This window comes from Anguilla anguilla, chromosome 1, assembly GCF_013347855.1.
Source record: "Anguilla anguilla isolate fAngAng1 chromosome 1, fAngAng1.pri, whole genome shotgun sequence".
In the NCBI taxonomy this organism is placed as follows: Eukaryota; Metazoa; Chordata; class Actinopteri; order Anguilliformes; family Anguillidae; genus Anguilla; species Anguilla anguilla.
Window position 1 is genome coordinate 16,640,379 of NC_049201.1, and position 23,815 is coordinate 16,664,193.

Genomic DNA, 23,815 nt, shown 5'->3' on the forward strand with positions numbered 1-23,815 from the left:
TAATGAAAGTGTGAATAAATACCTCGATAGAAAAATGTGAGCTTCACAATTTAAAGAAGGTAAAAACATTTATTTGCTTTTCTGTTGCAAAGACACAGAAACAATATCACTGTTATAGTTTCAAAAGAAAGTTGTGTGTAAGGATGTCATGTTGGGTGCCAATTTGTCAAGTCCAACTTTTAAAACAAAGGCATATTGTGCTCTATTCACTGTAAAATGATCAGCAAATGAGTTTTACTATGAGTACCTGTAGTGTGAGCTACCAAAATACTCAATGTATGTTGAGTATTTGACCTGATCTCCTGCCCTGCTATGTGCTAACCTAAACACAGTAGGACACAGAGTGGGTCAGGTCATGTGTAGCTTTGTCACTGGTGCCAATGAGGCAGACGTTCTGACCTGAGAACCCTTGGTTAACGTGTCTGTAAAACAGTTTTAACGCTGCTTTTAAAAGGCAGGAATTCACTGATACTAGACAAAGGGCTGTGGCAACCGACTGTTAAATTGCTCAGCTGCTTAAAATGCCACAACAGAGTATTTTTTGCAGTTTCTCTGAATCCTACGATTATATTGATTTTTTAAGAACTCTCTATAACTGCATGATTTTTGTCAACTGACCCAGCTTGAACTTTTTCAACAACAGTTAATAGGAGGCGACTTTGTTTTTATTTTCAATGGACCACAGGCTTTCCAAAAGAAATTGAACATTGGTCTCGGTAGCACTACATGTGGAAAGGCAAAGAATGAGTAAATTGAGTTAAACAAGTTTATCTTTGTATTTTGGGGTTTTCCATGTCTGTCAGCACAGATAGATAAAGAACAAACTAGAAAGCATCCTCCCTTGAAACATTTAGTGGAGGAAAATCTCAGCCTGTGTCTAATTAGAAGGGAAGGTTGACTTGGGCTTTATAGCCTGTGATGGAATATGCCACTGGTGGTGTCTGCAGCCTGCTCGTCCCTAAGGAGTCTGTGGTTACAAGTTCTGAAGTGGTGCCTTCTACCTCTCAGCAGTGAGTACTTTTTCATTGCTGTAGACAGGCCAGCCTCTTTCTTTCCCAGGGGGATAAGCTCTACATGCCCCCCTCTGCTCCCATGCCTCCCCGTTCATATCATTATTGGTTAAAGGAGCCGGAAACCCCAACCCCGGAGGAGCAGTTGTGTTGGTTAAAGATAACCTCATCCCTGTCAGAGAGACACTATCAGGGGAGAAATTTTAGCAGCCTAGTTAATGATTTTGGGACAGAGTAGGTTCTGATTTTTGGTCGGAAAAATGGTGATCTGGAAGAATGCCGCAGTTTGGCACACAGGAGCCATAGCGTGTTTCATTAAGCTAACTAGCGGAAACTTTAAAGGTGCCTGTTTTGAAAATGAGCTTTTTGGTATCATTCAGAGTGCATATATTACATCTCCAAGGTCCTCACACTGATCCTCTGATCCTGTACAACGACTGTAAAAGTGAGATGCCAGAACAATGAGTTCATGCTTTCTACCTTTCGCTTTTTCAGCGATAGTCCAGGACAAATGTACCTCTAGTACGGAGACATGCAAATCATTGTTCTTTGCATGTTGTGTATCTTTTTGGCCAAATGTTTATAATTTTTCCGCCTATGCAAAATAAATGCTGATGCACAGCACTTTTGAGTTTTTTTTTTCCATTTACTTGTTACATTGTGGAAGTTGAAATATCCCTCACCTCAAATAAGCACATACACGTAATCCCTGAATTAATTTATTCCTTGGGGATGTTAACATGTTTTCTATTTATACAGTATAAATGTGTATATATATGTATGTATGTATGTGTGTGTGTGTGTGTGTTTGATAGAACAGGGCCTTTACAGTGTAGTCCATCCAGGTCTGTGTTTTAGTGTTAATTGAATTGCTAGACATTTGTTTGGGAGAGGAGTTGATTTCCTGTAGGAGCGTCTCTCTGTAAAGTTTTAAGAGCAGGCACCCAGAGGGCCAGTGAGAGGCTGAAGTTAATCAAGATGTAGAGCAGCCAGTAATTTCACTTTTGACCCAAAGGAAATGGGACTGACGCCGGGTACTGTGGATACTTTAGATGATTAATGGCCTTTTTGGATTGTGGGTGATGGGATGAGGGGGGAAATCTTAACTGTGAGTGACACTGCATGAAATTACCGGTCAGTAAATTGGTGTCAGAGTTTCCAGCTCATAAATGTGCTTTTTCTGGGGTGGGGGGGTGGGGGGGGGAAGAGAGAGAGTTTGCCTTAATATCCTCTTTGGGGAATTAACATTGTGAGAATACATTCTGTTAAATCTGAAACAGATACTTATTAACTTTACATTTCATTGACCCATCTAGATTTATTTAGCATATCTTCAGTCCCATGAAGTGCAGGTGTGTTTGCGTGAATTTGTTCTAATTTCTTCCAAGGCACTTGTGAGTGTTGGATAAGGTGTTTCCTTATAAGTATATGGATGAATTCACCAATAAGTAAATTAAAAGTTAATTTAATTTTGGAATTTCAAATAAAATTTTAATTCACACACCAGCATGTCACTTGAGTGTCAGATTTGACACTGGGAGTGACTCCATGGTGTAGGTGGGCTTGTTGGTTTTGCAGAGACTATGAAACCCAACACTCACCAAGTCTCACCAAGTGTAAAACTGCATAGATCCTAATGACTAGGGTCCTGCAATATTTTGATATTTTTCTATATGAAGCTCATGTCAATATTGACAGTATGACAGTTTCACCAATATTGGATATATTTAATACAGATGAAATATTGTTTCAAATATTTATATATTTTCCATCAATATATTGATGTTGAACAAAGCACAACGTTGCTGGTTCCTACTTCTGACACTACAAAACGAAGAAAGTTGTTGACAGCAAAAGAATTTAGTAAATGACTTGTGTTTTCAGAGATGTTTATTGTACTTTTTATCAGCCAAACACTCCAGGATCTTTGTGTCCCTGGCACGAAACTTCTCTCTCTCAAATTCTTCGATAAAAGAAAAATGTACCTGACAAGATACCATCACTAGTTCTGGCTGCCAGAGAGGTGTCTGTGCCCTGTTCAAGTCTTGGTGCGTTCGTAAGGCTTGCAGAGCTAAACTTTGTGGAAAGCAGATAAAGAAGAATGCACAACATAACATTTGTCATGAGTTGCCATCATCATCAATCTCAGTTCCTGGTACAAGCACACTTCTTAGCAGTCAAAATATCAAGTTTAAATGATTGTGTGCTTGCATGCAGTCATGCAGGTGTGCTCATGTGCACGTGCACACAAACGTGTGCAGACACACACTTGCGTAATGTACACAGTCAGGAGAAAAGAAAGAGAAATGTTGGCATGCATAAATGTGCTTATGAAAAGTGTGCACCACAGTGCCTTGAGTATGCGGTTGCCGTCCTGACAGGAATGCTGCTGTACCAGGAGTCCTGTGGGTGGATCAGGAACCTGGGAATCTCGTTCTCTCTGGGATAACTGTTTTGACAAGCCATTGGCTGTTGTCTGTGTGATGACAGGCCTGTGCAAAACCCACTCAGAAGTGACTGTGCGGGCTTGTGAAGAGTAAATTAGAGCTGGTAAATGGATTAGGCAGATTAGGAGCTAGTGAATTGAGTGAATGCTTTACAAGCTCTTCCGTACTGGTTGTAGGCTTTCAATGCAACCTCTGTTAAACTCAGACAATGTTAAGAGAAAGTAGGACATTTTCAGACTCACTTGATTGATGTTTACATTGAGGTCCCTTCAGAAACTCTGAAAAAGTTCTGCGTTATTTCATTGACTTTAACAAAGTGGCCTGCTTGCAGAATATACGTTGTAATAGCCCTGTGAATGCAACATTGTTTGCAAAGGTTGAAAATCTTCTTTTGCCTCTTCCGTGGACTGACCTCTACTAATCCACAGATAATACAGTATCACATTAAAATTCACGCACTCCCTGACCCATTTCCCAGTCTTGAATAGCTTTCTTGTGTGCAGTGCGCTGTGTAGCCATGGATCAAATTGCACAGAATTTCCTCTCTACAGTAGCCGAAAGGCCCCAAGGAGAATTTGCATGTGAGCAGTTCATATGGGCCTGTGGTCCTGTGTCTTTCCCCTTCCTCCGCAGTCGTTTCAGCACAGTGGGTCATTATCACGCTGACCTCCCACGGCACTCAGCAAGTCGAGCTTGACTGGTGCGACCTTTTCTGAAAACATTTGTATGCATTTTTGGGTCCCACAAATAAAAGGAATAAAATAAGCTTCTTAATTGATAAACATGTTGGTTTTTGGAAGACGGGGAATGGATGCATGTTCGTGTTAAGAGAAAGGGTGGGTAAACGTGTTGGGTACAGGCTGAAAAGTACGGTTTTGAATGTTGGCTTCTTTCCGCGTGCTCCTGCTTTGATTATTGGAGCGATGCCCATTCCTGGATCAGGACCCTGGCATGGTAACAGTCCAGCAGCAGCTGAGCGTGGTGGGTCTGCGCCGACAGGGGGCGGGGTCCTGCAGAAAGGGAGCGCTGGTCAGCGCTTTGTCATCTAACTCCATTTTAATTGGTTAGAACATTCCTGTCTCCCAACCAGGAAGGTCGAGCCAAGAGAGGGACATCAAGTGAGCTTTGCTGAGGGGACCATTCTTTTGGTCCCAGGAAAGGGAGTCAGTCTTTCTGAAGGAAGGCTGTTTGACTGGTAAAATGTCAGAGAGGATTTGTCACCTTTACAAGAGAGAACACCTGGCCCATTCTTACAAAGCATCTCTTTAAAAGCGTGTTCTCAAGGTATGTAATGACATCTTTATTTATTGCCTGGCCACATTGCACTGTCAAGGCATTTTTCAGTGAGTTTGCAAGTTAAGTGATGATGAATGAATTTGTTACACGATACTGTTTGAAGGATGGCATAGATGCGCATTCTGCTAAAATGGTCTACATTTCAATTTCAAAGTATTATAAGTCTTCTTATGGAAATGGGTATTAATATTTCAGAGACCCATAAATACATTTTTTGTCTTCTCAGGAAAGTAATATTGAATGTTTTTCATTTTTTGAGAAGATGTTCAGGGTTGTCTGTGGCCTGTTCAAATTTTGGTCTTCCACGTTATTGAATTAGGTTGGTGTTTATGAACATCAAGTTGTGTCCTCTCTTGAGACCTTGAGATTTTTCCTTGTCGATGCAGATTTTTCTGCTCAATTACCAAGTGTTTTCTTTGGTTAATGTGCTTAGCTCTGGTCATATACTGTGGGGCCTGTAGCTCCATAAACCCTCTTAATTGCCAAGGAAACCTGCTTCTGCATACATTAATCAGGCAGCAGTAGCCTGCTGCTTTGGAAATGAGTCTGCACTGATTTCTGTTGGCAAGTAGCAAAGTAACTGATGATGGGTGTCGGCAAGCACGTTTGTGAATACGTCAAGTTAAACATGGACGTGGAGTCCCTGTCTCTGTGCCAAAACTTAAACAAGGGAAGCATTGTCGAATGATTGCACAATACAACCATGTCAAGTTCATTTTCTAATTCACCACTGGGTTGGTTGATTGATTGATGCTTCGCATATTGGCTATGAGAGGGGGCTTCACCATTCACTGACTGTATGTCTGGAAAGATTCAAGCCTCTGGCTCCATATTTTTTGGCTTTGCTGGAATGGCCAGTTTTTTTTACGAAAAGGTTTCGCCGCACTCATTAAGAGAAGGGAACGCTTACGTTGATTATATTTGTGTTTTTGTCGTGGCGGTAAATCTTCAACTGACACGGGGGGAGAACCTCATTCCCAGTCACGGCAGGGAATTTCGAAAGCCGTCACTGCAAGCCAGCTGCTTTAGATGAGCAAATGAAATGGGAACGGACGGGCAAAGAAAGGGCATATATGACGGCACATTCATTGTGTGGGAAATTGGCTGTGGAGCAAATGTATTTTTGGTATTAACCCGGCCAGTAGCCGCTGCAGGGCAGTGCTGGAGCCTCTCGTCTGCAGTGCGGGACACAATTGGCTTTGTTCCGCCCGGCGCCAGGCAGAGTTCCTCAGGTTTCTGCAGCTGAAGTTTCCTTTAGATTGACTTTTGATTAGAGCCACCTCCACTGGCTTGTGCTGCGTGGCTTAAAGTGTGAGAAATATAAATTTGCTTATAGGCACATGTATTAGGGTGTTCTGCTCATCATATTCCTCTGGTATATGCATTGTGTTGCATCTTCATAGGGGCCATAATCTTAGCATTGGTTTGATGGGAATAGGCTTGTTTAAAGCTATTATTGGCCAATACCCATAGGACTTTTGATATTATCATGCATCCCTACTTTAGATTCCTTTTTTTCCAAAGGCCTTTGGAAAGGAGACTTGGCTGCATTAGCTGTTCTGTGGGCTTTAGCAGGACTTGGAGCTGTGATAACACCCATCCCACATAAGCTCTACGTACACCTCCAGTGTATCTGTACAGTCATCTGAATTTGAATGAATATTACAGCTGATCACTTGTGTACAACAGGACCTTGTATTTTCCATAAATGGAAATTAGCAAAAGGTAAATTTTGTACAGACATTAGGAAGAATGTTTTTACACAGAAAGTAGTCAATGTGTGGAATAGCCTGTCAGATCACATAGTAGAGGCAAAAACTCCGGGGATTTTCAAGATTAGGCTTGATAGATACTATCTAGTCTGTAGGTAATCAGAACACTAGGTACAGTTTACAGTTTAGGAAAATGGCAAACATTGTTGGGCTGAATGACTTCTTGTCGTTATGTTATGTTATTATGCAAATTAATTGAAATGACTGTATGATTTCCTCCACATTAAAAGGACACTGTAAGCAGCACTGTTTTTTGACTTGTGGGGTGTGTGGGTTAGAATTAGGAACAACACTGCATGTCAGTGTCAGCTCCAATCTCTAACATGTGACTGAGAGGCTTCTGTCTCCCTTATAACCAGCATACCCTGGTCTGCTCTGCACCTGTCTGCATGTCTGTCCTTTCTTCCTTAGCACCCCCAGATCTGGTGTAGAGCTTTCAACATTGTAGCCACAATTGTAAACTGGATTTGTTTAACTGTTCTAGCAATTGTCACTGTTCTGCTGTTAAAGCCTACTGTTAGCATTCATCATTTAAATTTGGCTAAAGCTGTACATTTAAATTTATGCTATACAGTGTATGGAAATGTTTATATTTCCAGCTCACAAACAAAATCCAAGTAACCGAAATAGGGCAAAAATCTGCGCACACGCTATTTTTTCAGTGCTTTTTCATAAAACACATACATATATTTACTGGTTGTTTCTGTTAATGGTATATATTAATTTGTGAGGAAAATATGAGACAATAATGACAGAGAATAGGACTGTGCAGGTCCTCCATGGCAAAGTTGCAGCACACATGCGAATGCACAATCGCTCACACACACCCTCATATACTGTGAGAGCTGTCTTTGTAATGTCTTGCTCATACATATGTATATCAGAAGTGCTAGTTCCAACCATCTGCTGTGCTAGATTGAGAGTTTTACTGAAGTGGGAGTTGGTGGGGCCCATGGTAATTGCACACAAATACTGTGATCACTCCTTGTCTGAGTAATCTCTTTTCCTCAGGCTGCCGGTTCTATTAAAGTGCATTTACCGTTTTACATGTATACTGCCTTGTACAATGGACTTTTTTTGTACTAAGACTATGGGACACAAGTAGGATTTTTTTCCAGATGGACCAAAACATCCTGTAACTGTATGGTCACATTGAAAATGCATGCTCAGCTCTACAGGGTCCACTTTGAGTAATACTAATAGGTCACTTCTGAGGCCTCATACTTGTAAGTTGAATCACAGAGTTAGCTGTGATGGCCAGTTGCAGTGTGGGTATTCTTGTCATCTTTATGCATTTTATCACGGATGGAAAATTTGCATGGATTGTGTTTCTTTTCTGTGCCTCCATTACTAGACAATCACTTGAGTTTCACACATTCCATGATTTGTACAGATTTGCTAATGGATAAAGCATGCAGTATGCTAAACACAGTCACACTTCTAACATGTTGTCTGTCAGGCCTGTTAGGACAAAGAATCGCCACATTTACTACTTTTATATACATTGTCCGAGTAATTCTTGGAAGTCTTTTTTTTGCCTGAATCATTTAGTAGTATTATCTTTCCAAGAAATACTTGTTTTTTTTTTAATGTGACCGATAATGCACTTCAGCAGTGTACCCTTGAGAAAATGCCACTGAGATGACACAACATGATATGGTTGGTTTTGGAATGTAAGAAAATGCTGTATTTAGTAGAGCAGAGGACAAGGCTTGTGCTATATTTAAAATGCATGGCCAAAAAATAGTCTCTTTGCTTCTCCATTAGATCTATATTTATCAAATATGGCTGAATTCTTTTGAAATGGAAAATCTGAACAACCGGATTATAGTTAAGTGGGTAAACAAACCTGAACCTTTCACTGTCAGATAGACTGTTTCAAGTTTCCCCTTTTCAAGTAGGTTGTATAATGACCGGTCAGGTCCCTTAATAGGTTAATATGGGAATGACCTTTAGCAAAATATTCCATTCCCTTTTTTTTAAATGTGCTGATTGTATTAATCCCTAACATCTCATTATCAAATGGTTTCAGAAACAGTCACTGTCACCCTGGGGCACAAATTAACTGTATTCAAAGTCCAATCAGGAAACTCAACCTCAACAAAGCGTACTTCCCTATCTGGTGGCCTGAAACAGCCGATTTGTTTTGTGGCTCAACGCTGTTTGGTGACAAGGCTGTCAGAAACACTGAGCCCATTAATATCGACTTCCCTGTCAGTGAGGGCCCTAAAGGCATGTTCCAGGTGGTTTGGGATGTCAGGAATGGGAAACGGCAGGGAGAGGCCTTGTTGACGGCTTTTTCATCGAGAAGACTTTGAGCATTTCCCCCACCGAAAACATCCAGGAATTCTAGGAACTGGAGTAAGAATTTCAGAGACCCAGCCAACCCTGTCAAGTCCGCAGACCCCTCTCACACCCCCCGTTTAATGCAACATCTGCTAATCTTGTTGGACACGAGCAGCTAATCCCACATAATCTCCAAAGCATTTTAGAGTTGCAACATGAAACGAAGGACAACTCCAGAGTGTTCTATATACACTAGAAGGCTTTATGGTTGTGAAAACAAGCAGTTCCTTCCATCCTATGCCCTCTCCCAGATTGTAGTATCATGGTTAAATCTCCATTTCACAGAACCCCATATCAGAGCGCTATGCTAACTCAGAACCTTGACTGGGTTAATGATTCTATGGTTCAAACAAGAGTGAAAACAAAGATGACCCCTTTACCTTTTACTCTAGGCTATCCTGTATTTTTCACGTTCTTAGCCATTCTATGAGGTCAATGGCTTGATTGGCAGATTTTCATGTGTACAACGACTCTAAATGCTGACTTCATCTGACTGACACTATTGGGAATGATCAAAGGAGGATTTGCGCAGTTGCTATGTGCACGTGTAAGGCGGCGTTGTTAAATCAATATGCGGATTGACGCGCATATTTACAGCGTAGTCTTTCCAGTTTCATACTCGACTTCAGTGTTTGCGCTGTGCTGTTTTTAAATCCTATCTGGGCCTGTAAATTGTAAATCCTTTACTCTTGGCACACGAGACACCGAGATGACCTGTGTGATCCCAGAACAGAGCTCCATTATGCTGCTGCAGGAGAGACACACCGAGATGGAGCAGCAAGGTATGCAAATGCCCTTGCAAATTTGCAGTTACAGATACAGCTGTGTGAGCAGGACGCACAACACTGCGTTTACCTACTGATAACAGCGTCTGTGAGGTGCAGACCCACAACAGGATGCCAAAATCATTTAAATAAATGAAAATGTGCTAGCTTGTTTAAAAGGCATAGCTTCTCTTCTTTACCATGTTGATTCGTCCTGCTGATAAAGGAGGCAATGGGATAATTCCTCATCTAATCGGGACCTGATTTTACCCAGCTAAAATGACATATTACCCGTAAGATGAAGAATCCTCCCAAGTCCTTCTCCTGACCTCCTTGTGCTCGTCGCAACCGGGCGTGTCGTCTGCCGTGACTGAAGAGCTGTGGACGGACGCTGATGGCGAATCGATCGCTGGCGTGGAGGATGGCCTTTGGCATGCACATGAGTCCCCCGTGCTTTCCATTTGAAGGCGGTGATTTTTGAAAAATATTTATGTCTCTTTAGGCTGCCGAGGAACGCATAACATGCCCCTCGCACGCATAAGGAATTTCTGGTGCGTTGGCCTCTGACAGTAAATGCAGTCTTCTGTCAGATGAAGTATCCCCTTACAAATGCCTTTGCTGGTATTTAACTGTAGGTAGAAAAAAGCTCCCTCCTACTGATTTATTTAGGATAGGAAATGATTTATTGCCCCAGACCAGAACACATCTTCACACACTATCAGAGAGAACAACGGCCTCCGGACAGGCTGTTTATTCTTTTAAGTGTTGGCTCAGCCACTGACAATGAGGTTATAATAGGATGTGCCTCCTAGCCTCCTGCTCAAGGTTACGTGCTTGTATTGTGTTGGCCTAAGCCCCTGGTAAACTAATCACGTTTCCTTTTCAGAAGACAGCTAACCATTGTGCTGTGACATTGTCTATGGATTCATCTGCGCCATCCTATTTTGTAATTCTGCCTGGCTCAACACCACAAAAAACCCCAACAAACAATCAAAACTACCCAAGTGTATTTTATATTATGACATTTGTCATATTTACTTCTTCTTTTTTTAAACCTATGTAATATGATCATTTTAGGTTGTTATACATAAAGAAGCAAAGAAAACAAATATATTCCTCTCCAGCCTATTCTGTTCAGTTGTTGAGATTTTGAAGTCCCCATAGTGCCTACTAGTGGAGGATTTGATATTCATCATTTGGATACCACTCTTATTGCACGATTAGCATGTCATTCATGTTTTAACCAACCAGCAATGCACCCCTTTAGTAGGCTGCCAATCAGGAATTAACTGGAAGTGAATATCCATATTGAACAAACAGGCCATGTCAGACCTCCAGACCTTGCATTTAGAAATGACATACTTTACGTCAGAAGGAAATTTTACAGTTATAATCCTGATTATATGTTAAAAATAAGTATGGCTCTTAATCTTGTGGCTTAATGAGCATTTTAAGTAACACAGTAATCAGTTTTCCAGTAAAGCTCGTTGAAATGTTTTGTGCCAGTATAAGGACAGAACTGAGTCTCAACACATACTATAACTTTAATGCCAACTGAAGAGAGAAGTTGACCACCAAATAGAGTTGAGTCTAAAGCTTCAGTCAGGCTTTGATAAACCCAAACACACAAGACAGGTAAGGCCACAAAGTGGATCAGTTTACCCTACTGGAGGTGGGCAAAATATCACCAAACACCTGTCACATTCCTTGGGATTTAGCCATATCCTGCTCAATGTGTTGATGTGTAAATACCAACTCGCAGGTGTTTGGGAATTCCAGGCAACTGGATCAGTGGCGTGGGGTGGGGTAGGGGGTTGGGGGGCGGAGGGGCGGGCAGGGGGTTTCGGGGGCAGAACTTTCCTGTTGTTTTTCTTCCCGTCGTCTGACACTAATGGAAAACCTGTGGCTTTTAGGAAAGCAAATGCTCAAGTAAGTTTTAACATCTCAGGTCTCATTATGCCAAACAAACAAGAGCCTATTTCAGTATGGTTCTTTGTTCTTTAATTTTTACTTTGCGTAATCGAGTCCTCTAAAGCTTCTCAGATGCTCTAATGTCTGTGTTTGTTCTCAGACGCCTTAGTGTGTTTGTACATACTAATGAATGATGAAATGTGCGACTATCTGTGGAATGTTCCATTATGGCAGATGAGTAATCTACTCTTTATGTTTTTTCTGTCCAAAGTCCTAAAGTTTTCTTTTCACAAATCCCTGAACTGTATGTTCCAACGTACCCTCATTGTGATTACTACCCTAAAGTGTTTGTGTAGATTGTCTACCATTTTCTGTGGTTGAAGGGAAAGAAAGTTGAGGAATGATATGGTATTATGATAAGCTGTGTAATTTCCCTGTCCAGTACCAGAAGCTTACAGTGCTGGGAGACAGAAGTGAAAACACACAGTGACTGGATCTGTCCTCCCATGGTAGACCGGGGGGAAGACGTGGAGCCTCCAAGCCTGTCATTGGCTTTTAAATGCTTACAGATTCCAGTAGAAATATGAGGCTTCTGGTGGTTCCATGAATGCTTTTTGTTCATTGAATATTTTTGTAGACATTTTTTCCAGAAGTGGAACGACACCAGGAGGATTCCATTTATGGATGTCCTACTGGGAACAGGAATATTGCTGAATAGAAATTGATGTGTGTTTGTTGAGCTGGTTGCGTATTTTTCTGTGGTGTCCGTGCCCGGACTCCAGCGGGAGTATGTGTGAGTTGCAGTGCTCCTCTGCAGCCTAAAGCGCAGGAGCTGCCTGTGGCGGCTGAAGGGGGCTTGTGGAGGTGTCGTTGGGAGTGGGAGACGTGCTGACCCTACACTCACAAGCACTGACCTCATCTCCAGGTCCATGATTTGGGTTCCTGAGAGTTGCCTGCAGCTTCAAAGCCAGTTGAATTTCTCAGATGAAATCGTTGGCTTCAAACTGCTAGTGAACGTCATCGGAAAGGGAGGAGGGCTTATCGCTGCAGTGGATAATATTTTCTGATCTTAGCTAAGCAATGCTTTTCGCTATGTTATAATGCAGCCAGGAACGCAAGGCATTATCTTGAGGTTACACCTAATTACTTGATCTAATTTATGTCCGATTTGTTTTCTTAATGACGGGAGTGCTTAGATGGTGAGCTGATTAGAGGGTTGAATTGAAAACTTGTCCAAAGAATGTGTCCCTCCACATTCTTACTCTAGATGACATATTAGCATCTGGCCTTGTTCCAAAGGGCAAGCTTTTATTTACCTATAATACATAGAAGTTCAGATCTTTGTGGCTAAGACATCAAGTACTGTTCCAAACCTCAAGTAGACAGTGTAAGCATGCATATGAATTCCAACCAACGTGTTTTTGCATACTTGGCAGGAGAGAAAGTCATCGCATGCAATGAAGCATGCTTAACCCATACTTGTCATTCCCACAAGTATGGGTTGTTTGATGGTTCATATAAAACTTCAGTCAAAGAAGCACTCAAGCAGTGCTTGAGGAATTTGTGTACTGATGTTATTTGTAAATAAGTGTGTTATTTTCTGAATATAATGAACTAAAGTGTTACTAGGTATGGGTGGATTGATAGATATCAATAATGCACTCGTCTTAGGTTAAAGTTGTTTGAATGAAGCAAAAGACCAGATTTAATTAGGTTTATTACATTACATTACATTACATTATAGGCATTTAGCAGACGCTCTTATCCAGAGCGACGTACAACAAGTGCATAGGTTTCATGATGTAGAGGCTCAAAAGAAACACTAGAGTGAAGTAAGGATCGTAGTGCCAGAAGTGACCACATCGATCAGGACTCCAACCCTGTAGAGTAAGCAGTTTATGCTGTGCACTCGCACACTTTGGGGTATTTACTCATCAGTAAGCTTGACAGTACAGATGGCTGAGTGCCTCAGTGCACTATGGTCATTTACAGTATTACTGTCTTCCTGTTCCTGGTGCCCGTACTACTCAATAGTCCATGTGCTGATTTCATCCAATGGTGTGTCACAAAGTCCAAGTCCATAAACACCATTGTGAGTGATGTGAGGCTGTTGTGATCGCCCTGCCATGCAGGGCCTGGGTGGAGAACTGGGAGTGAGTCTGACTCATGGTATGCACCTTTGCCTGGTTTTGAAGACATATTGTGTCTGACACATGTTCCTGATTTGCTTTTGTTTTTCAAGCAATGAGGTCAACCAAAACCATGGTGGTATTCATCACAATAAGACTGAGATGTTTTCTTTTTTTTTACATGAATGCATAAAATTTTCCATTTTTCAGGATTAGCCATTCTTTACTTGTCTACACATTAAGGCAAAACAAAAATTTTTAGAGCGTAAATAATTCATTATGTCATCCAAGTTACCTTGACGATTAAGCTGAATATCTTTCTTTGCTCCTCATTTTTACTCTCTAAAAGACTGTACTGTTGGCACAAACTAGGCCCATGAATGTTGGTACATATATAGCAAAATCTCTCATTTGTTTTTATTATGTTCTTAGAAAAATATGTTGAAATTTTTATCTGTGATCATGAACTGCTTGTGACAAATTCTCTCAGATTGTAAAAATTCTGGGTTTTTTTATATCAACTTTGATTTAAAGACAACCGTGTCTAGCAGTTATGTCAGAGTTTACAGTTATTTTACAGTGCAGTCTATACTCAGCTGGTCTGGCACAGACACTGAATGCTGTTGTGTTTCACGGCATTTCGCTGGGCCGCCTTTGCGCTGGAGAGCGGGTGAGTTCGTAGTCTGCGCTGGAAATGTGAGAGAGCGCTTTCTGCCATGCATTCCTGCCCTCGAACCCGCCCCCACGTCCACCCCCCCCCCACCCCCCCTTAGCGTCCGGGGCGTGTTCCTGTGTGCAAGCGTAAGCCCAAGCCGCTGCGGTGTCAGTCGCGTTTCACCTGTGAGCCTCGGAGTGTTTGCCTGAGTGCTCTCCCACTTTGAGCCTGAGGACAGGGGGGCCCTGCTTCAGCGGTACCCATGAGGAGACTGAGGGACGGGGGCTGTCTTTCTTTGTTCTGTTGCCCTCACCCCCCACCACTGCCCCCCGGTGGGGAGTAAAGAGCCATGAGTCTGCTTGGCAGAACCAAGGAGTGGGGCTGGGGGCTCCCGCTAAGACCAGGTGTGGTGGATATAGCCGGCAGCAGAAACGTCTGGGAAGAACGGACCCTCCTGAACGGCCTTAACCGGAGGATATCCCGTTGGTTCGGTGAGTCTTTGGCTCTGCAGCTTTACAGCAAACATACCATGGGTTTGCCCTAATCTTTTACAGAAAAGGACAGCGAATTTTCAATTTTACTCTGGCCATTTGCATGCAAAATTTTTTGTGGCAGCCTGCACAGAGGGGAAGTTTTTTAAGGTTAGTTCATAGAGCGCTTTGTACCAGGGTGTTTGGAATGAGATCATCCCCAATTCATGAGCGTGCTCGGCCCAGCTCCCAGAGAGGGTGGGCATCTCGAGTCTAGACCTGAATCTTGGCTCTCCAGTAAAACTGAAGGGCTGAAAAAGTGTGATTCACCATGTGAGAACACACTGACATCAACCATCTGCAAGTCAGCACTGCAGTACGCCTGCTCCGATGGGAACAGAGTGAGATTATTCCTCCTCTGCTGGTTACTCATTCTACAACCCCTGCAATGATGCCTGGTTTCCGGAAGGAAACACTCCAAAACAACACAGGCCAATTATGTACCATAGACACCTGTGTAAGTGTACTTTTTTTTTGGATTGTTACATTTCTGTGGGCTTTGAATGGTCAACTTTATTGTATGCAAACTGAGAGATGAATTACTGAGGCTATATTTCTAAATGTATCCAGTTGACCATGTTGTCTAATTTATCAGTATGTTCGCTAGACTTGTAGCAACCAAGTATATCATCTTCAATGTGAGCAAAACCCTACTTTTCTAAATGCCAACTCGTTGATTTGTGTGGCGTTTTGGTTGAGTACCTTCCAGATGTTTGGACTGTAGCCCTGTAACAGGGTAAGGTAATGATTTATAAGAATGATCATTACAGCTTGTGTTGTTACTACAACTGCTGTTAGTAGAAGAGTTTGAGAGGAGCGTTTCTAGCAAAACACTTGCCCAGAGTTCTGAACAGGGTTTCCTCTACGTCCACCATCCCTGGGGAGTGAGGTCATTCGTACAGAGAGTAAACGGGACTCTCTCTTCCTGGTGTGTGTGCCGTAACGGGAAGGAAGCAGCGGAATGCACGTTGTTTCCATATTTGTGATTTTGGGAAAGTTCAAAATCTCCCTAGATTTGAACTTTGTGGCCATGGCATGCCTGCTTCTCTCTCTCTCTGTCTCTCATGCTCTCTCTCTCTCTCTCTCTCTCTCTCTCTCTCCCCCCTCCCCCCCCCCCCCCCCCCCCCCCCCCCTCTCCTGTACTTAGGGGGAGTTTACTCCTTTTATGACCGTCACTGTGGAGGTGAAAGTCCAGCTCAGCTTATTGGGGATGTCCAGATGGAAATGATATTCTAGCTTGAGAGTGTTTCCTTGTGAAGGGAGTTTGGTCAGTGTTTGCGCTCTGGGATGGAGCACAGGTGAAACAGGATTGTCTTGGGGCAAGATGATATCCTGCTCACCCTGAGACCTCAATGAGTCCACACTTAAAATAAACAGAATCTGAAGATACCTGTAATACCTTTAATACCTGTCTGCGCTAGAAAGGGGTAAAAATGCCTTTGAGTTAGAGCCTGTTTCTCCCCCAAAAATGCACACAGTTAAAAAGTTAATTTCACAAAAATTAAGGTTTATCAAGGAATGCTTTAAAATGCTTAACCATGTAACCTTCTGGATCTGGCATGGGCTTTCTTCCAGCTTTCTGTTATTTTCAGATATCATGCAGTTCAAGTAGTGTGGCCCTTTCTGTTGCACCAACAGTGTATAACTGCTTCCACTGCTTCTTTTTAATAAGAGCTGGCCTTTTCTCAGACCTACTCAGAACTTGTTGGGCCTGTTTTATTGTTCCAAAATAAATATTCCCAAATCATGATGTTCCCTAGGTTATGATTTGTCCCAGTTTATGTATCCTTTTGTTCATGTTATTGACTGGTGGTTTGAATAAATTATATTGTATTCATGAATGAGATTTCCAAGTTACGCAAACTAAAAGCAGGAATGCCCAACACTGTTAATTGGATAATGACTCATTGCATAATGTTTTTAAGACAGAGGTCATAGGTGAGAGCTATGATCTGTGTCACACAAATATGTTTTATTCTGTGGATACAGAGTACATGGGCCTCTGTGAGAGAAATCCTTCCGGTGGTCTCAGATATCCAATCTCACCCTCTAAGGGTAAGAACATTATTGCATCAATACAGAAAATATTTATTATGTTGCTTATGCAAGCTTATGAGATGAAGAAACTCATTGGTTTTGGCATTAGCTACATAGAATCGGGGTGTTTTATTTATATGATGTCCCTCAAGGTTGGTGCAGCTCTTTGTGTCCTATCCTGAATCACTGTTTGGGTGGCATGGATTACTAGTGCCTACAGCTTCCTGTGTTTACTCTTGTCTTTCCCCTGTCTACAGCTCTCTGCCGAAGTTGTAATTTCATGCCAGGGAATCTTATCTTTTATTTTAGAATTCAGATTGAGGAAAGCATTCAATAACCAGTACAGTAGCAGTCAAACATATTGACCTCTGTCACATTGTGGAATGTCTCTTTTTGTTGAACTGCCCTTTCCAGTGGTTGCAGCTTAACAGATGCTGGAGTTATTTTGCAGACCGTTTTGTGCTGTTTGTTGTGGCAGATGTTTCTGTCTTTTCTGACTGTCTGCAAATCCAGTTGTGGGTCTGTAGTGGGTTTTTCTGCACACTTTCCTTTCCAGCTCTTAATTGAATTTGCAAACACTTGGATGCAGTTTATTTGACGGATGGCCTGGAAGGAGTTTGTCTCACTCACTCAGTCATCTGCCTTGAAGACACTATTTCAGACTTTTGGTTTCTCTGTTGTTTAACTCAAAAGGTGAATTTTACAGAAAGTGTGACCTTGTTTTTGCATGTAGTCTGCTCGGAAAGGCCATCCATTAATCATAAAGTCCATTAATCTCTCCTCTTACCTAAAATGCATTAGTATCCTTTAAATCCTCTTGTAATAATAGTTAGCAACTATAGTATAGTAGTATATACTATAGTGTATATGCATCACTTGTACGTTGAGGTTGTATTCTCTGATCTGTATTTCATGTTCTTAAGTTCTGAAGGTAAGGTTTCCCAGCCATAACTTCGCATTTAAGCCGCTTTTCCACCTCATGTGTGGCGTTTTGGTTTTACAGCGGTGACAGTGTTTGGGAAAGTTTTGACCTGTGAAGTAACTGAGCTCACTTCATTCAGCAAAGTGGAGAATCATGATGTCACATTTGAGATTAATAGCCTCCTGGATTCTCTTTTATTTAACTTTTTAACGGCAGGACATAAACGAGGCTCAACATTCCCCCGCTGGTCTGCCCAGATCATTTCCCCCAGATCCAGGGAACTGTTGTCATAGCTTTGGCAGGAAACTGCTGGGTTTTCCACAGGAGGTGAAGTGTCGTAATTTGGTCTTGACTGTAACCATCTCAGAAAGCCCCCTTTGCAGTAAAGTCTTGAGCCCTTCAGGCTTGAAGCTGGATCCAGGGGCCATGCGGTCATTGCTAACATACTGTACTGTACCTTTTTCAGATGTGCACTGTATCTGCAAAATGGCTTTCCACTGCTAATATTTTCATTATAATTACATTTTTATACAGTTTAAAAATGTTTTGTTTAATACCACTCAATAGATGCACAGGATATGACCTCACAAGTGATCATTTTTTTCCATTGAGTAACCGTAGCTGTTATCAGTATGATTTGGATGAGCAGTCTTGTTTTGACAGATACGTTAAAATTATGGACTGTTTAGTGCAGGACATAGGGCCATTCCCGTGTGAAATGCAGCATGAGTTGAGTTTCCCCTCATTGTTAGGTTTCCATGGGGATTGGTACGTCAGCGTGTTAAAGCACCCCAGCGGTAGGGAGAAGTGCAGCTCTTTCAGCGCTTCAGAGTGAAGAGCTCTTTGGGCTGTGCTCTTTGGGAGTCGACCCCCCAATCCCCCCCACCCCCACCCCCATAACTCCAGATGTGGAGGTCCGGGGTTGCTTTAACACCCCCCTGTAGTTTAACAGTGGAACATTGTGGGAGTAGTGAGAAGTCTGCTGTGCAACTACAGGGACATTAGCTGGACCAGGTGCGAGCTAGGTTCATGCTGAGTCTACAGGTCCAAGTCCATGTAGAGTGTGTAGACCAGGTCCATGTTGACTCTGCAGGCCAGGTTCATGCTGAGTCTACAGGTCCAAGTCCATGTAGAGTGTCAATGTTCTCGTTTGAATGTGCAGGCCAGGTCCATGTTGAGTGTGTAGACCAGGTCCATGTTGAGTGTGATGGCCAGGTTCATGTTGACTGTGCAGGCCATGTTCATGCTGAGTCTACAGGCCAAGTCCATGTTGAGTGTGCAGGCCAGGTTCATGCTGACTGTGTAGGCCAGGTCCATGTTGAAGCCAGGTCCATGTAGAGTGTGCAGGCCAGGTTCATGTTGACTGTGAAGGCCAGGTTCGTGTTGAGTTTGAAGGCCAGGTCTATGTTGAGTGTGAAAGCCTGGTCCATGTGGAGTGTGCAGGCGAGGTCCATGTGAGTCTGGTAGCTTTCTTAAGTGTTTTGACCTCGAAATTTTGAGAAGCTGTGCAATGAAAGTAGAATTCACAACCATCCTGTTTATGCTATGTGTGTTTTTATGTGTTTCGGTATCAAACTCTCAATTTGTGCCAGTTTTCCTTTGTGTAAATTGTTGTAAAATCAGATATATGAGAAACCGGCCTTTTCCTCTTGCCTAAGATTCTCTCTCTCTCTTGCACGCAGAATCGCCTCGGTTGTCCACGGCCTCCTCGGTCAGCAGCAATGAGCGGATGTCCACGGCGACCATGTCGGACTGCTCCGCCTCCCTCAGTGCCGACTTGGCCGACGGCGAGCGCCCGGTGAGCCTGGTGTCCACCCTCTCCTCCGGCTCGTCCCGGGACGGGCAGAGCCTGTACGGGAGCACCGCCGCCCTCCCCGGCGCCGCGCCCTGCCCGGGGGACGACATCGACCTGGAGCTGAGCCCTGCAGGAGGCGCCAGGGAGCAGCAGCAGCAGCAGGGGCACGTGGACCCAGGGGAGACGAGGAGAAGGGGGTTCCCCTTCCGCCAGAGCAGGTCTCCGCACAACAACGCCGGCAACCCCAGCGCCACCGAAGGAGCCAACCAGCCCTCCACCTCGCCCTTTGCGGCCAAGGCCATGGCCCCCAACCCCAAGCTCACCTACGTGGACCGCGTCGTCATGGAGATAATCGAGACGGAGCGCATGTATGTCCGGGACCTGCGCAGCATCGTGGAGGTGAGTGGCTGCTAAGGTGGCTCGTGAGCACAGGGCTTGGGTTGAATGGAGACTAATTATTTCACTAAAGGTACAAATCATTTGTCTGTTGAATTTGGTTGCAGTGCTACTGACAAAAGTAATATTTTGGGTGTAAATGATGATTTGCAGTACATTTATCTTCTGGATAAAAGTTACAAAGTGTTATGTACAGTTCACCAGCTGAAATTTGGATTGAAATGGTTGAAACAGGGCTTCCTTCTGGGAAAGCAGATTTCTTTGTTGTTTTTTTGGTTGGAGTTGCAAAAACCAAACCTGCCGTTTTAAAGAAGTTATACAAATCATCCCTGGTAATCTGCAGAGACCTTCAAAGTGGAACTGCCACCACATTTGGATGCATTGAGAGGGCAGAGGTCATGGCCGGAAAAGCTGTCCTTTGTGATGAGCTATGCTTTGTTGGATGGTTTGTTGGAGGCTGTTTGCTCTCGGCGTGTCATGGTTGCGTGAGTTTCAGCATGCTTGCCCTTTCTTGGTGTGGTCTATTCAAAAGTGCAATTCTCAGGATTCCTAGCTCAAGGATTCATGAGCTGTTGAAGTAATGAAGTTGTACAGTTCATAGCCTCCAGGTTTCTCTGCCAACAGTCATGTTGAATTTCCTGCTAAGTCCTGTGCAAGTTAAGGGCTGGGTCAGGTTCAGCTACGCTCTACAATCGCCCAATTTTTATGTCTTTTTTAGAATAATATCATGTATAAAAAGTGTAAAATACAGCAAGCAGTCTACTACCTAATAAATCAATTTAGATTTACTTTTTAGATATTTATTTACACTTTTTACAAAATGCAGCTGTGGTCCTTGAGTGGTTATGCTTATCACGATTAATCTAGACCAGCAATCACTTTACTTCCTTAGCAGCATTCCACAATTTGTCTCAGAACATTAACTTCACATTGGAAAACAATTGGTGTCAACAGGTGAAAGGAATGTCTTCTGGAAAAGAACCTACTATACACATGGGGATGCTGTTTTGCCGTTAAACCTTAATTTACTTTTACACTACATGTAGAGAGAGAGAGCTTATTATAAGACAAAAACTTACAGTAATGAGTGCTCAGGGTATTGTAAGACTGTGTGGTTGAAATTTAATAGGCCCATAGCGTAGCAGAAGTGGCCTTTGCTTTTGAGAAAAAAATGCAAAGTGCTTATAAAAAAGTGGTGTCCTATTTGCAGCAGCAAGGATATTCAGCTTTAGAATTAGTCTGCACCCCATGATCCTTAGCAGTTTCCTGAATTCTTGAGAATAAACGTATAGGCAGACATGTGCTCTGTGAATTGTATGGCTTATGTTTGCTTGAGTCATAAGTGTGTGCGCTCTCCCTGACCTCCTTTCTATTAGGAAATGGGAGTATCAGTAACATGACATTCCTGGTACTAACATGATGCTGTGCTTGTGATCCCTTTTGTACCATCAACAGAATTTGTACTGAATCCTCTTGATGGTAGTCAGTTTGATGTACATTTCACAAAATAGTAAATCCATAAAGGTTAGCCAAGCCTACCAATTCAATGCAATTCCTATTAATTGAATCAGCCCTCTTCCCATGGAGAGCTGCCATTCTCTCTTACCGGTAATTAATTTAGTCCAGCAATCAATAATCAATTCAGTATAGCAGCGTTAGTGAAACTGGCATGCCCTTGTGTGCATATGTGTGGGTGTGTGTGTGTGTGGGGGGGGGGGGGGGGTAATAGAGGAGAGAGGGTTGGTTTCTGTTTCAGGCTGCGTTGCTTCTTTCCGCTGTTGTTTGACTGGAGGTGACGTGGGAAAGTGGTCTAACACTGGAGGCGGAAATTAAAACCTTCTGAATGTCTTGGCTGCTGAACCCAGTGGAAAGCCCAAGGTCACAATTTAAAATGATCCCTTGGAGAGCCAGCTATCTGCTCCACAGAGACAACTCCCCAGCTAGTTAACACTCTCATGTTTACTCAGTCAGTTACATTTTTGCCTCGCTGCTGTCTGAAATAAACTTTCAAATCAAAATGAAACTTCTGAGTCAAGATGTTGAAGGTGGAATTATTGGTGTTCTACCGGGGTAAGTAATGATTTAGGTTTTGTCCAGCTTTGTCATGTGAAGTATCTCAAAGCATTATGTAGTGTATGCTTACCTGTATCAATAACACTGGCTGTACCCCTTAAGTACACCTAACAGAAACCTCTGGTGTTTGTTTAACGGGATGAAAATCTATTGAATAAAAGGAAATTTGGTATCCTTCCAATCCCTTACAAAGGCTACCAATGCTTACGTCTTGTTTCTATCCGTGCTATTGGCTGCTTAGTTCAGCTAGTTACTGCATCACAGAAAGAATTTCATCCTTCCTCACCGTTCTCCAATGGTGATTCAAAGAGAGCTGGAAGATCTGGAGAACTGTGGCCGTGTAGTCCCAGATTGGTCGATCAATGCTTGCAGTGGAGCATGCATGGAAAACTTTCAGTGACCTCCCTGTAAACTGGGACCGGGTCCTGTTCGGAGCAGACGGAATGCAGGCGAGGGCGGAAATCTGACTCCCATTCGCCATCCCACCTGGAAACGGAAACCTGGATCGCACCTCAGAAACACCTCTTTACTGTGTTATTCCAGCTGTCGTGTGCACCCCCTCCCCTCAGCCCCCCTTCCACCCCTCACCCTCCATCACCCACGGCAGTCAGACATCCCAGGAGCTGCCAAGAGCTGTACTGTGTCATTTCAGAAACATCTTTGGTTGCAAATCACAGGCATTGCACTCAACCTTGGCTGGATACCGGAGAGGAGCGGTATTCATTTACAAGACCCCCAAAATGCAGCCTCACCCAGGCCTGCATCATGTACAGTATGTTAACATTGTCACAGTTCACATTTCTTAAGAAGTGCATGGGAAAGACGTTTCGTTTTGTATTGTCAGCCAAATACCTTTAATCTCTTCCAGACTGGAACTTGATGCACAAGCAGCATTGTGGTTTCATACACTTCCTCCTACTCTGATTTTGAGCACTTGCACCACCCTGTCATAGAACCCCTCATAAGCAAGGCCAGGCTTGGTCAGTATGCTTGGATAGGCCTTGGGAAATGCATGAATGGGAGTCTTCCCTGGAAATACTGAAAGTTGGCCAGGGACTGGGAGGCCCACTCTGTGCTGATGCCTAATTGATAATTCTCAGAATCCTTTGCTACATCATTCAGTTAAGATTTTTAAACAGGGTCTAGATGTTCTGTGGTCATTAGATATCCCATATAAAATATTTAAAAAAAATTTAAATTCAACCATCTAATGACCTGCAATCTAATTTGCTAATTAACATCCTTGCCTCTTTACTTTAGCTGATGCATGCAGCTGCTCTGGCTCTAGACATCTTAATAGCATGCAGGCCTCATTACTGCGGGGCGCTATGTTCATAAGTGGTTTGGTAAGAGGCAGAATGTGAGAGCAAGTTGTTGTTCCCTTCAGAAGTGACCATGTGGTCTTTGGCATATCTGCTACAGCTAGAAGGACTTTGTCTCTTTGCAAGTAGGTGTATCTTATCTGAGTCATTTAGTTTGGAGTTTCCCTGTGCCCATAAACCTGTGTTTATTTTGGCCTAATCATATTGATGAAATGTTTGTTTTGCCTTGTTGGGCCCTCTCCATTGTGCTTGCTTTCAAACTGCCCTTTAATGTCTAAAATAAGGAAAGCAATTTGAGTGTGCATTTGTTTGCTGCATGCAAGACACCGTGTAGTAGCTCTGGTGTAAAAGCAGTTTGTATCAAAGGTGTCTCTTCCTGAAAGCCTTGTAATTTTAGGGATTACTCCTCA

At 42.9% G+C, this 23,815-nt stretch overlaps 1 protein-coding gene across 7 annotated transcripts in view; it reads left to right on the plus strand.

Annotated features, from left to right (window-relative positions):
• Window positions 1–23,815, plus strand: part of LOC118234899 (pleckstrin homology domain-containing family G member 3) — a 69,995-nt gene that overhangs the window by 19,931 nt on the left and 26,249 nt on the right. For 4 of the 7 annotated variants that reach the window (XM_035431777.1, XM_035431768.1, XM_035431785.1 and 1 more), the window contains one exon: window positions 19,502–20,013. In XM_035431777.1, the coding sequence (XP_035287668.1) occupies window positions 19,502–20,013 (512 nt within the window). Of the gene's footprint in view, window positions 1–14,530; window positions 14,822–19,501; window positions 20,014–23,815 lie in introns of those variants that run through there. The other 3 variants (XM_035431750.1, XM_035431759.1, XM_035431804.1) reach the window with 2 other exon arrangements.